The 14,389-nt window shown below is 41.7% G+C and overlaps 1 protein-coding gene across 12 annotated transcripts in view; it reads right to left on the bottom strand.

Annotated features, from left to right (window-relative positions):
* Window positions 1-14,389, bottom strand: part of LTBP1 (latent transforming growth factor beta binding protein 1) — a 399,079-nt gene that overhangs the window by 21,634 nt on the left and 363,056 nt on the right. For all 12 annotated transcript variants that reach the window (XM_045079241.1, XM_045079243.1, XM_045079244.1 and 9 more), the window contains 5 exons: window positions 11,424-11,600; window positions 10,587-10,673; window positions 8,479-8,607; window positions 7,650-7,790; window positions 6,856-7,026 (listed from right to left, as the gene is read on the bottom strand). In XM_045079241.1, coding sequence (XP_044935176.1) covers window positions 6,856-7,026; window positions 7,650-7,790; window positions 8,479-8,607; window positions 10,587-10,673; window positions 11,424-11,600 — 705 coding nt within the window. The remainder of the gene's footprint in view (window positions 1-6,855; window positions 7,027-7,649; window positions 7,791-8,478; window positions 8,608-10,586; window positions 10,674-11,423; window positions 11,601-14,389) is intronic.

Here is a 14,389-nt window from a genome sequence, read left to right as displayed (position 1 = left end):
GTCTTTATCTTCAATTTACTTACGATACGTCTAATTATTTTGGTAATTTATTTAACAGAAGCCTAATTTTAATGAGATAGCTATAGACATTGGGACCCCTGGGCATTTTTATTATTATTATTATTATTATTTTTTATTTATTTGACCACAGAGATCACAAGCAGGCAGAGGCAAGCATAGAGAGAGGGAAGCAGGCTCCCTGCTGAGCAGAGAGCCTGATGTGGGGCTCAATCCCAGGACCCTGGGACCATGACCCGAGCTGAAAGCAGAGGCTTTAACCCACTGAACCACCCAGGTGCCCCTATTATTATTTTTAAGATTTATTTGAGAGCGAGAGAGCATGTGCATGTGCACATGCAAACACTTTAGCCTGAGCAGGGGAGGACCTGAGGAAGAGAATTCTCAATTCTCAATTCCCCACTGAGCATGGAGGGGGCCTCCTCCCCTTTCCCATGGTTCTTGATCCCAGGGCCCTGAGATCATGACCTGAGCTAAAAAAAAAAACAACAACAAAAAAGAGTCAGACGCTTAATGACTGAGCCACTCAAGCACTGCAGCCCTGGGTATTTTAGATTCCAGTATTCAAGTGTGTCTAATTTTCTTTTACATGTGGGTTAATGGGTTTTTATTTCCATGTGATAACAGCATCCCATATATCTTGCAATTCATAGGTACATTTTCCAGAAAATTTAAATTTATGCTTTTATGAACAGCAATAAAAATATTAAAAATTCATTTTAGATAAATGCAAGGCATCACCACGTTTTACTTACCAAGAATTACTGCCTTGCTTTAGTCCCTTAATTTGTAAAATATATATTGTTATTACTCGCAGCAGTGTGCTAGACGGACGCAGAGCTGATGACTCTGACACCGGCTCTCATTTGGCTAACCCTTATCCCCTGGCTCTGAAGCTATAGTTTCTCCCGGTCCTATTAATGATGTGGGTAAAACAGTTTGTTTTCCCTGACTTGGTTTTCCAAACAGTGTTTTTTTCTCCCAGAGTCCCGAATGAGACATCATGATAAATAAGTCAAACTTGTGGGTCCTCCCAAAGCAGGTCAGGCCCCCTCTCCTCAAACATTTTAAAAGCAGGCAGCGCCCAAAGGTATGGAGAGGGAAAGGAGAAGAAGAGGCAGGAGTGGGAGTGAGGGGAGAGAGGCCTCCAGACTAGGACGGGAAGGCTGAAGGCACATGATGCCGTCCACAGACGACGCGCTGTCCCACCGGCAGGGTCGCCCTCAGTCATCTGGAACCTCAGCTAATGCCCGGTGTCTGGCCTCCATCTAGCAGAGGATGAAGACGGGAACCTAAGTGGCCCCAGGAACATACTGAATTATATGACTCTGCAATTCTCCTCATGTAAAGTTGCCTGGACACAATGTGTACCCCTCCACGCCTTTCCCCGGCATGTGGTACCAATCCTCAAGATGCCATCGAACTTCAGAGAACACCACTGAACCAACCGCTCCCTACCCTCTCCAACGACCAGTATTCTCAGACGGAGCTGCTGCCTTAGCAAGAATTAGTGCCCGTGACCTGTTGGACCAGAAGTGTGAAAGCCTGCTCCAGAGCCAAGGCTTTACTTGACACCGCACTTTAATGCTTGAGGCTGATGACAAGCTGCGATTTATTCCTCAAGCTCCCCGGCACTGTTTCCATCAGTAACTAATTGTTCCCCGAAGCAGTGCTGAGCTCCTAGGGAAACTGGACGGTTCAGTGCCCGAGAGGCTGGGATGAATCCAGTGCTTATACTAACACACAGACGATGTGGTCCTTTTCGACTCTCAGGATATCCATGAACAACATATTTAAAAGATTCAGTGACAGAAATGATGAGGAAATGTGTTTGAAAATCACACATTCTTTGTTTCCTCGCTGGAAAATTGGTAACAGCTTTAAAGTTGGTTTTTAACAAAATTAAGGCGGATGCTCTTAGATGTCTTTCGAACATCTTGCGTGCTGGTCTGAGGACCAGCGGAATCTGCGTCATCTTGGGACGTGCTAGAAATGCTGAGCCCTGCTCACCTCTTTGCACCCAAAAACCATAATGTGGTTTTTGATAAGATTTCCAGGTACATGTCATTGGCAAGCCCACTGATATTTATGAAGCAGCTGTCTCGAAAAGCAAGTCTTCTATGAGGACAATTACTTCTGCATTTGTCTGTCCTTCATTCATGCCCAGATGCTCTTAGGTAACTGTATATTTTATAAGACCCTCTGATTTCAGGTACATTTGAAAAAGGCATCTGACCTGAGTCACTCAGCAGTAAGCAGCAACAGCTGCTACTATCTTCCGGCTTGTCAAAGACTCCTCTAGGTGTTCCTGTATTAACTTACTCAATTCTTAAAACAGTGCTGAGGCAGGTGAAATTATTTTCACTTTAGGAAACAGAGGCACAGAGTGACCAGGTAACAAGGTTCTGTAGATAAGTTGCACAAGCAGGAGTCCAAGGCAGCGCCTGTGCTGACCGCTGTGCCCTGGCTCCCCTCAGTGACTCTATTCCAGCAGCAACGGCCAGCAGGAGATGGTCTGCTGTAGGTGCAGCCGGAACGTCAGGGGCTAACGCAGGCAGTGCAGGCTGGTCGGGGGACTGCTGGGAAACCTCTTTAATTTTGCTGTGGACCTTCTCTGTGGATTCAGAATGAATGACTCCTAAGTGGGGCCTAAGACCATAATCGTAGGGATGTAACAGAAATACTCCTTGCTTAACTTACTTACTTAACTTAACTTGCTTAACTTAACTCCCTGCTTAACTTACTCCTATCCTCCAACTAAACCGTTTAGAACAACAGTTTTCAGTATGTGTTCTCTGGAACCCTGGGGTCCTTCACAGATACCTCAAGAGCCCAATAGCTATTCTCCCAGCCAGTTCCCCCAGCATCTTTGAGGTTAATGAATTTACATACTTCAGCTTATTCAGTGGACAAAAAATTATCAGTGTTTAAACAATAAAAGATTGAAAACCACTGACTTTGAGGATTTGGTGGACTATAGGCTAGAGATTCTTTCTGGAGAATTTATCCTAAGTACTGTACTATACATATATAAATTAAGAGTGTGGCAAGGCTAGTTATTATAATTATATAATGCTATTATAATTAGCAATGCTTAATTATTTTTAAAATTTGCCAATGGGTACCATTCTTTTCCTGATACCCCATACCCTCCTAAAAATGTTATACAGTATGTATTTGTTCACACATATTCGTTCAAATTTACATTTAAAATGTGTTTAGTCTTCCATAAGAGACTCTTAATCTCAGAAAACAAACTGAGGGTTGCCGGGGTGGGGGGGTAGGGAGAGGGTGGTTGGGGTTATGGACACTGGGGAGGGTATGTGCTATGGTGAGTGCTGTGAAGTGTAAACCTGGTGATTCACAGACCTGTACCCCTGGGGCTAACAATATATTATTATTATATGTCATATACATATATATTATGTATATAATATATATTATATATAATATAATATATGTTATATATTATATGTTAATAAAAATTTTAAAAAAGTGTTTAGCCTTAGTTAAAAATAACTGATACAATATTCTAAGATTAATTCCTGACAACAACATACTTGACTATTCTTCCAAAAGCTATGTCAATTAAATTTGATTTTCAAAGGCACGGCTTGTCAGATTTATATATGTAGTAACTAGTTAATATCACAGGAGCAGAACAGGGACAGAAGAAAATGGAAATATGTGCAGAATCTCCTTAAAGGAGTTTGCAGAAAGACAAGCATACGTACCATAACCCAAATGTTGGGCTTGTGAATGGAATATGCACAAAGCTCTTCCAAATTAATAAGAAAAAGACACCAAGTCCAATGGAAAAAAAAATGGACAAAGGATGTGATAAACAGTTCACTGACAAAGAAATGCCCATCATTTGAACATGAAAGACGGGAAAAACATGAAAAAGATTATCTAATTCCCTAGAAATAAGTGAGATGCATGTAAGATACTCTTGTCACCCATCTGATAAAAACGGTTCTCAAGTGGCACCTGGGTGGCTCAGTGGGTTAAGCCTCTGCCTTTGGCTCAGGTCATGATCTCAGGGTCCTGGAACTGAGCCCCACATCGGGCTCTCTGCTCAGTGGGGAGCCTGCTTCCCCCCTCTCTCTCTGTCTGCCTCTCTGCCTACTTATGATCTCTCTCTCTGTCAAGTAAATAAATAATGTCTTTATTTAAAAACAACAACAACAACACCAAAACAGTTCTCAAGCCTGCAAATACCCAGTGGAAGAAGGGTGTGAGGAAAGCGTCATTTCACATGCTGCCAAGGTGAGCGCTAATTTGCACAATAAGTTCAGAGTAATACAGTAAATTTAAAGTGCACATACTTCCCGACCCAGCATTTTCATTTGCAGGAATTTTCTCCCGCAGGTATATATAAGACGCACACACGAAGGTTCCCTGCAGCTGGATTTATAAGAGGAAAATCGAGATCGTGGCAAGGGGTGAGAGGGACAAACGACCCAAATGTCCGGGGCGGGAGGTGACTTGAAAGAAAACCTCGCCCACCCATACAACAATCTGTGTAGCCGTGTAAGAGCTACCATCTTTCAGCTGTTCTCAGATACCGCAGAGGGTAACAAGCATTGTGAGAGAGCAGACGTTAAAACGTGGGGAAAAAAAAAGGCTCGTGGCCATTGTTTGATGCTGTCATTCGTACGATACCCCCAATTTCAGAGATGCTGAAGAGTAAAACAGAAAAACAAAGCGTGTGTTATGGATGATACGGAATTCAGTTTTAAATAATGCTCTTAAACACACAGGCGCCTGAGTGGCTCAGTCGGTCAAGCGTCTGACTTGTGGTTTTGGCTCAGGTCACGATCTCAGAGTCATGGTCTCATAGGGTGGCGAGCTGTATCCCCACGTCTTCAAGCCCTGCTCAGTAGGGAGTCTGCTCAAAGCTTCTCTCCCTCTGTTTGTGCTTGCTCGCTTTCTCTCTCTCAAATAAATCTTTAAAAGATACGAATATAAATGCAGCTGTATAACAATAATTAATGTGAAGGATAAAAGGCTTCGATAATAAAAAAACACAACTGTTAAGAATGAATATCGTTAAGGAGGAGCAGAGTTCCGTTGTGGTGCAGTAGGTGGAGAGGGACGGAACATCTTCGATTATTTCTTCAAGAGGGGTATATGCTATTTTTGAAAAAAAATTAAACAGCAAAAACCACTGGCTAAGTAAAATGATCTGAGGTATCAGCACCGTGAGATGTCTCAAGCCTCTTACAGCTGTCACTTTCCTCTCTGTGGGCATCTGTGATGCTAACAATTACAGCCTTCCCTGTGTGCCTGCCCTGCTGGCACCTTCCCCACCCTCAACAACCCACCAAGGGAGACACAGGTGCTGCTGTTTCACAAATGAGCTGCGCTGGGTGAGGTTGTTTTTCTCAATGGGCCGTTCTGGATCCCCCCAACCGAGACTTTCTGGCCCTAGAACCCATTCTCTTTCTTACCTTTTTTTTTTTTTTAATTAAAGATTTTATTTATTTATTTGAGAGAGAGAGAGAGAGCACAAGTAGTCAGAGAGGGAGGCCGAGGGAAAGGGAGAAGCAGGCTCTCTGCTGAGCAGGGAGCCCAATGCGGGGCCTGATCCCAGGACCCTGAGATCATGACCTGAGCTGAAGGCAGATGCTTAACCAACTAAGCCACCCAGGCGCCCCTACCCATCCTCTTTCTAGTCCTGGGCTACTATCACCATCGATTTCTTTCTTTCTTCTTCTTCTTTTTTTTTTAATTTATTTGTCAGAGAGAGAGAGAGAGCGTGAACACAGGCAGACAGAATGGCAGGCAGAGGGAGAAGCAGACTCCCTGACGAGCAAGGAGCCCGATGTGGGACTCAATCCTAAGATGCTGGGATCATGACCTGAGCCGAAGGCAGTGGCTTAACCAACTGAGCCACCCAGGCGTCCCTCACAATCGATTTCTTTACGTCTTCTCTCTTTATCCTTTGCAAGTCCTTTCTTTTTATGGCATTTCAAATCATTTTCTTTTTGATGCTACATGGGTTTTAGGTTATTGCCAATTTGAAAAGCTACAAAATAGCTCGAAAGTTGAATGTTTTCATGACACACTCCTTCGCTTTATACCCACACACACATTGTCTTTCCAGCTGTAACAAATGGATTTCATAGCTAACGACAAAATGATACAGCAACACTCTCACGGACTTTCCTCTAAAGAGCAGGAAGTGGCTGCAGGGGTAAGGAGAGAAGCATGCAGTCAGTCGGCGCACAAGCCCGCAGTCACCAGACCACCCAGAGTCAGAACCGCCGGGTCCTTCCCCAGCGCAAGGAGAGGGGATAAACCCGGAGCCTAGCTATTGCATTTTCCATCTGGCCAAAGGTTTATCCTCCGATCTAACCCTGGAAATCAAAGGACCTTGGTCCAAATACATTTTCACTTACTTTCTTCTCTCTGCCTTTGTTGTTCTACCCCCTTTTTTGGTCCCTCTCACCAAGAGGCTGACATAAAAACCGGGACTTTGCCCTACAAAGACTGTCTACAGTCTTTAACACTTTTTTGCTCTGAGGAGACACTGTTGGAAATGAGACAGACTGCAGGAAGAAAAGGAAGTGTCAGGAAATATAAATTCCCAAGATGGATGTCACCAACTGCTAAGTTGCGTGATGTTTCTTTGGGTCATGTGTCTTTCTTCAGTGAAAGAGAATGGGTTTCAAAAATTCATGGCGGGGTCTGGACTGGAGCACACACCCCTCACCACGCCTCCGATGAAAGTAAGGAATCGGGAGCGAAACTGAAGATAGAGAAGGGAAAGGATGGCCAGGCTCCAAAGGAGGGGAGAGGAACTCCAGCAGAAGGAGCTGCCGGAGGGCTCACCTGAATCCTTCATGGGGCAGAGCGCGCACTGCATACCCCAGGCCTCGCCATACAAGCAGCAGCACTCCGTGTAAGTCGTCTGCTTGCCAACGAGGGGCCGGCTACACACATACTCCTCGCTCAGATGTTCCCAGCACAGGTCCTGGTAGACATCGGTTTCTTCTATTTGTTCTGAAAGGGAAAACATGGTTCCATGACAATCGCACTGTTATTCCTCTTTCATAAACAGTGTGGTGGAAGCCAGTGAGTCTCAAAGTTTCCATCTCTGTTTCTGAGAGTGACTTCCAAGTACAAGTCTGAAGCCAGTCTGGTCTTTCCATGGATCGAACCTCTGTCATCTCCCACCGGGTGTCATTCCATCTGCTGAAATTCAACCTGCCCATCATGTTCCAATTAAACCCCTCCCTCTGCCGCTTCCCATCATTATAGAAAGCACTGCACTGTCTTCCTTCTACACTCCATAATCCTAAAGCACTTCTGATTTTCCAATCTTTCCTTTTTTTTTTTTTTTACACCCACGCTTCTGTCAGATCCTACCAATTCTTTCTACATAACACTTTGCAGATTCATGCTTCCTCACCCAATTCATCCACCAAAGCCCTGGACTAGTGACACTAGTACACTCGAGTACTCAATTCCAAACTTCCTGCCTTTCAACTGACGTCATCCAAGGTTGCTCCTGGCAGTGATAATGGATAGATAAATTATGCCAATTACGAGTAGCATATCATCTCCCCGGGGATAAACAGTGAGATTTACTGGGACATAGACTTGCATCTCAGATCCAAACGTACCGTGCGACTCCGTTGGGGGTATACACCTTTTCTCTGAAGCATCCAGGACCATTGGGTGGGTACAGAAGCAGTTATAAGAGCCTTCTGTGTTAACGCACTGGCCATCAATACAACTACTGGGGTCCTGACATTCATCCAAATCTTAAGAGAAAAAAATTATTAAAGACAATCAGCAATAAGTTGTACGTCATACATGTCCCAAACTTCACACACTGCGAACTTTCGTTCAGATCCTAGGGGCTGCCACACGTTCAGTAACTACACATCATCATCCAAGACAGAATAGCTCTGACTAGAAAAATATTAAGTTATATCGATTGGAAAAATAATGGTGCCCTGCTGCTGCTGACATTAAAGAAAGAAAGAAAACATTTAGGAACAGGATATGCTTCGAAATTCAAGATAAAATGTCTCTTTATGATAGCTTTAAAATTATTTCCTTTTTGCTATGTTTTTTCTGCCTAGTGTCTATGGTTTTCTGCTTAAGCCTTAAAGTCTGGGTCAGTATTTAAAAATGACTTTCACTTGCATGGTTTGAGTGATGAAACAGGAGGCTCCCCAGACCAAAAGAACACTTTGGTTAAACCAGTGACCTGAATTATAATTCCACATTGAATATTAACTCTTTGCTTGAAATCTGTTCAAATAAGAGTATGGAGGTTTTTTATTTTCTTAAATCTCGCTCAAGAAAAAGATCCATAAAACATTTGAAGATCTTTCCGACACGTGACTCAGATGCTAGGGAACTGTTTTTACTACATACATAGCATTTACTTATCTTTTTCCATCTGTGTATTTTCACAGCACAATGTGGCTTCTTCACACTTACCGAAGCACTGTAGTTTGACGGGATCATAGTATGTCCCCTGCTTACAGTAGCATTCGTAACCAGGCTGAGTGTTCAGACAGAAGCCATTTTTACAGATTTCTTGCCCAAAGAGCATGCATTCATCCGCATCTATGGGGGGGGGGGGATGGAGAAAGAGAACAGTTAGCTTAGGTCTTTCAGTTAAAAAGAAAAGTCTAACCAATATGGGGCTTCAAGTTAGATATTATGATATTCATAGCCCAAAGAATCTTCAGAAACAACAACAGAAGATTTTTAAGGTTTTCAGAATTTATCATAGTTTGAAGAACTAGTTTTTAGAAAAATTTTTAGAAAAGTTTTCAGAAATTTAGAATAAACTTTTAAGAAAATTCTTAAAAGACCCAACTCACAGATGTGGAGACAGACTCTGTGATACCTATGGAACAATGTCCAAAACATTAGTGCAAAAGTTCTTCTTGTAAAGACCATCTCTAGGTTGCTACCTCCTATTTGATGAAATAATCTATGGATTTCACAACGCAACCAATGATATTTTCATAAGGATATACCTTTTAAGAAAAGTGGCTTCTATAAATGTATATTTTGGCCCATTAACTAGTTGAGATGAAGAACACTCCCAAGGAGAGTTTGATGGGACTCGATGAGGCTTCTTTCTTGGTGATAATGACCAGCTAAGAAAAGCACAAGTTGCTAAGGGGGGTGGCAGGCCCACTCCTCCACAGAATTTATAGCGCTCGCCATCTGCAAGCCTCAGTTTACCCAGTGCTAAGTTGGAGACAACAGGAACATCTGATAGGACTCAAACAATTGAATGAGAAAATCCATGTAGAAGAATCCATAGACTCTCATAAACTATTATCCCTTACTTTCATTGCTATTATTATTATTATCATCAGTTCTAGCATTTTAGAGCAAATGCCGTCTCATTAAAAAGAAATCATAGGCTCTGAAGATGAATCACTCAAAGTCACACAGCTGGAAAATGGCAAAGTTGAGTCCATAATACATGGCTGTTTGGATCTGCAACTAATATTCCAACCATTTACAGCACTGCTAAGACAGGGTGAGGAGGAACTTATTTTTATATGAGAGAGGGTGACTTTATGGTAAAATCAGGGCTCTGTTCCACAATATGAAGTGAGATTTAACCATATCCCTGCAAAAACAAAGTAGGATATTTGGGAACTTGAAAACCGTTAAACACATATTGCAAACCAAGTCTTGTTATTTAATTGGACTAAATCATAAATAGATTTTAAAAACACATATGGAATTTCTTACCCAGCTACTGACTATCCTTAAGACACTATTCTCAACAACGGAAGGACAATAAAAATGTTTAGTCTATATTCCAGCCACTTAGCAGTTTTCAATCTTAAAATGTAAAGGGGGAAAAAACCCACATTGTATATGAGATGTCAATAAAAGCTCTACCATGGAAATGTCAAAAGTGAGTGGTTACCAAGGAAATATTCATACATGTGGTTTAAATTTTGCCAAAAAGGCTGTGCATTTATTTTAGAATTATAGACCAATAGCATTAAATATAGAACACACATCTACTTTAGTTTTCTTCTTTACTATTCCTTATGAGGAATCTGTAGCCTTTGGTAAAAGTCTCTTAACCATAGTGGGATGAGTTCCAAAAAGGGCAAGAATCTTAACTTTGTTGATAACCACACAGACCAACATAATGGCAGTCAAAATTACACTGTTTTAAATCATGTTATTTCTAACCTATGTCTGGAATAAAAGAATAAACTTATAGAAGTACCTCGTAGGTACAGAATTTTGTGTTAAGTATTTTGAGTATGTTATCTCATTTAATTCTCACAATAAACCTCGGAGACATTACTCCCATCTCAGATAGGAAGAGATGGAAACTCAGCAGGTTAACAGGACATCCCAAGGCCAACAGTCCTATGTTTTCTAAATCGCAAGACAGACCTCTGCCTGGAATCTGTAGGGACCCTCCAGTAGAAGAATTAAAGACTTTCTAATAAGTTTCCATGATTAGAAGAACTCTAATTCTGTTGAACCCAAGCCATGATTTTACTTGAATGATGATATGCACATGTGTTGCAAATTCGCTTCTGTTTGATTCTGACCTTTATAGCTCTCACCACCCATCTCGTAAGAGGATTCTCCACTGGGGACAAAACCTTTCCCTCTAGGACACATTTCGGTGAATTCAGCTGAGTTCAGGAGAGACCCAAAACAAACAAACAAACAAACAAACAAACAGAGAGTTAGAAGAAGAAGAAAAAAAAAAAGAACATCCTCCATTAATTTGAGGAAGAAAAACTCAGTTTTTCTTTCTCAGACTCAGTAACTTTAAGGCAAATCTTGTCATCTAATTCAGGCAAATACATTCAGCACAATCTCCGAAATTACAGAGTAGGGGCAAATAAATCTAATGGCTTTATAAGTTTACCAGTAACTTTAAAAAACTCCCCGAACTCATGCACTTTTGATTTACCTACATTTTGGCTGATGTGATGATTTCCTTCTACCTGACTGTGGTTTCTAGTGTTTTAAAGGTTTAGTAAGATTCCATCCAGGCAAGATCTTAGTCTAAATACGCAAGCTCTAGTTACAGATAATGCGGTGTCAGCTTTAGCAAAAAAGACTGGTTTGTAAAAATGTAATAAAACTGAGTCACCTTTCTGCCAAAATACCCTATGGGACCTCACTGTAACAGTGTATTCTGTGACGGGACTGAAGTTAAGTTTAAGATTTCATTTGGAGGTAGGACGATGGGGGAGGATTCCAGGCCTGAATGAAATGTACTGCAAGGTGATCTCATCTCCGCTCTGCTACGGCAGGTCCCAGGCAATGCCATCGTTACAAGGCTTCAATGCAGAGGCCAAAATGAGAAAATGCCAAAGCCCTGGACAGCAGAGGACCAGATCCAATGATGAACACACCACTCAGCAGGTCCTTACCAGTCCCCACCACTGGGCAAGGGAAGATCTCACAGTTGTCTCCCCACCCGGCCCCAGAAGTACAGCAGCATTCTTGTTTGGTGACGTTGGGGGCCAGCACGTTATCACAGAGGCTGGCATCGTTGAGATTATAGTAGCATTCTTTCTTTTCTTCCTTGGGTTGATCTTCATCTAAGACTAAAGAGAGTGGAGAACGTGAGAAGAGGACCTCCAGGACCCATCAGGTCTGTATCACAACAGAGCAGAAGACACAACAGTAAAAAGGCAGGTGTGTCAGCATCATTTCACTTACACAAAGTGGCCCTTTTGCTTTCAGTGGTGGTGGATTCTTCCACTGCAAGATAAAAATGCCTGGAATCCTGAATCTTGATGGATTTCTAACACACCCCAAGAGTGTAAATCTGTCAAAATCATTTCCTTTTACGTTAACCAATTACTTTATTCTTGTACATTTGGCCGTGACAAGAGTTTCCATATATGCTTTCTTGCCAAACATTGAGCTATATGAGCTGTAACACCTACTTAAATCAATGAAAATTTTCCCCAACATTTGACCAGAGAAGTGGGGCCACACAAAACATTTAACTCGTAGGTGGTTATTTGAATCAACCATGCCCCAGTCTTTTCTGAATAGAACAAGGCAGCATAAGAAAACCAGAAAAACACTGCAGTAACCTCAAGTCTATAAAATAACCTTTTGTTCCTGAAAGTCTACCTCAGTTGCTACAAAATACAGTTTTGAAGGAGATAATGAGTACCAGCTAAACCTCAGGGTAAAATTTCAAGCTGGCTTCTAGTTGGGCTCATGTATTTTCCAACAGACTCAGTTTAATCCTCTGTGAGAAAAGACAAAGTGATGGGACAGAAAAGAAACAACGAGAACAAAGTCTACCTACTTTCAGAAAATACCACAAATGATTTAATCCCATCAGATTTGTAGTCTGTGAACAAGAGTGTGCTTTTAAAAAACAATCAATAGGGGCGCCTGGGTGGCTCAGTGGGTTAGGCCGCTGCCTTCGGCTCAGGTCATGATCTCAGGGTCCTGGGATCGAGTCCCGCATCGGGCTCTCTGCTCAGCAGAGAGCCTGCTTCCCTCTCTCTCTCTGCCTGCCTCTCCATCTACTTGTGATTTCTCTCTGTCAAATAAATAAATAAAATCTTAAAAAATAAAAAAATAAAAAAATAAAAAACAATCAATAGGGGCGCCTGGGTGGCTCAATTGGTTGGGCAACTGCCTTCGGCTCAGGTCATGGTCCAAGAGTCCTGGGATCGAATCCCACATTGGGCTCCCAGCTCCATGGGGAATCTGCTTCTCCCTCTGACCTCCCCTCTCATGCTCTCTCTCTCTCTCTCAAAATAAATAAATAAAAATCTTCAAAAAAATAAAAAACAATCAATAGTTTCAGACTAGGCTTGTAAAATAGTCTAATCTCTTCCCTACCATAGGCTGTAGAGGTCAAATTACTGCCTATGATTTAGTTAGAACTTATTAATAGTTTCTATTTTATGCTGTATCAAATAAAGAGCCGACTACTGCCATCACAATTATTTAGATTAATTCCAGCAAAATATTTTCATCAGAAGGCTGTTGTTTCCAGATTTTTAGACACAAAGAAACTACAGGGACAAAGGGAAAAACATTTGCCAGTGAGGATAAGACATTAATGTCAACACCTACCTTTGTTTTGCAGTTGGTAGATAAATTGTATTACTAGGAAAGTTTAGTGAGGTATTTTCACAATAGTTTCCTATGTATTTATTTTGGCAGGTTCAGGTTGACTGTGAAAACTAGATCAATATGCCCTATAGCAAGTCTTCCTAAAATAGAAGTTCACAGAATTCTATCACAAAAGCTACTGCCCCTTTCTTTCCTCCTATGGCAAAGAAAACAAGCAAAACACAAACAAAATTGACGTACATATTACTCTCAAAACACAGAACATCCACGAGAATGTAAAAGATCCCTGCTCACAATTGATTTCGGCTCCTTCTCAGATCATTCTGTCTTTGACATAATTCAGTCTGGACTCTCAGTTAGCGTTCAGAGCTGATGACAAATTTCAACCTGGAATAAGTGTCCAGGAAAAAGCAGAAATGCTGATTTCTACAGTAGTTTATGAAGCAGTTTTAAATCATTTCCTTGTGTGTGACATCAGATAAAAACCTGCCACAACCCTTGTCCCCTCTAGGTTTCAGGCGTGCAGAAGACAAAAATGGGCTTTGCCCACATGGATGGAGCAGACGACCACCACTTCATTCTCCTCGGGAGGGGCTCCAAGCTCGTACACACAGAATTCTCTAGGAAATGTAAGGGCATTCCAAGATATTAAAATCCATGGGGCGTCTGGGTGGCTCAGTGGGTTAAAGCCTCAGCTCAGGTCATGATCTTAGGGTCCTGGGATCGAGTCCCTCATCGGGCTCTCTGCTCATTGGGGAGCCTGCTTCCCCCCTCTCTCTGCCTGCCTCTCTGCCTACTTGTGATGTCTGTCTGTCAAATCAAATAATCAATCAATCAAATCAAATCTTAAAAAAAAAATCCATCATGAGCTCTGTAGAAAATTTTGTAAATGCTTCCCCAACACTTGTGAATAAACTGACAGCCTACTACTACTAATTCTACTCATTTTATCCAGAGGACCTAAACGTGCAGCTAGCTATGAATGGATGCATTTAGAAATACTATTCAAACCAGCACCACAATTGGTCAAGTTTACAGTCTGTGCTAAAAGAGGGCTGAATAACTGTTTTCTTCTTGTGTTCAAAGTCATAGGTATGTCATGGTGTTTCTTACAAAATGGAAAACTATACAGGAGGACATCATGAAGATTGCTACATCCACAGGTAATGAGACACCACAGGCTTCTGTGTTAATAAATATGGTCTGTGTTCTACCATGTTTGTTTTACTCATAGCACAGAAACTAAGAAAAGAAATTATCTTTGTTTTCCTTTTTTTTTGGAAGGATA

The sequence above is a fragment of the Mustela putorius genome, unplaced genomic scaffold (genome assembly GCF_011764305.1).
Source record: "Mustela putorius furo isolate JIRA1106 unplaced genomic scaffold, ASM1176430v1.1 tig00000281_pilon_pilon_pilon, whole genome shotgun sequence".
Lineage (NCBI taxonomy): Eukaryota > Metazoa > Chordata > Mammalia > Carnivora > Mustelidae > Mustela > Mustela putorius.
The sequence above is the reverse complement of the archived record's forward strand: the minus strand, read 5'-3'. Positions and strand labels throughout refer to the sequence as shown.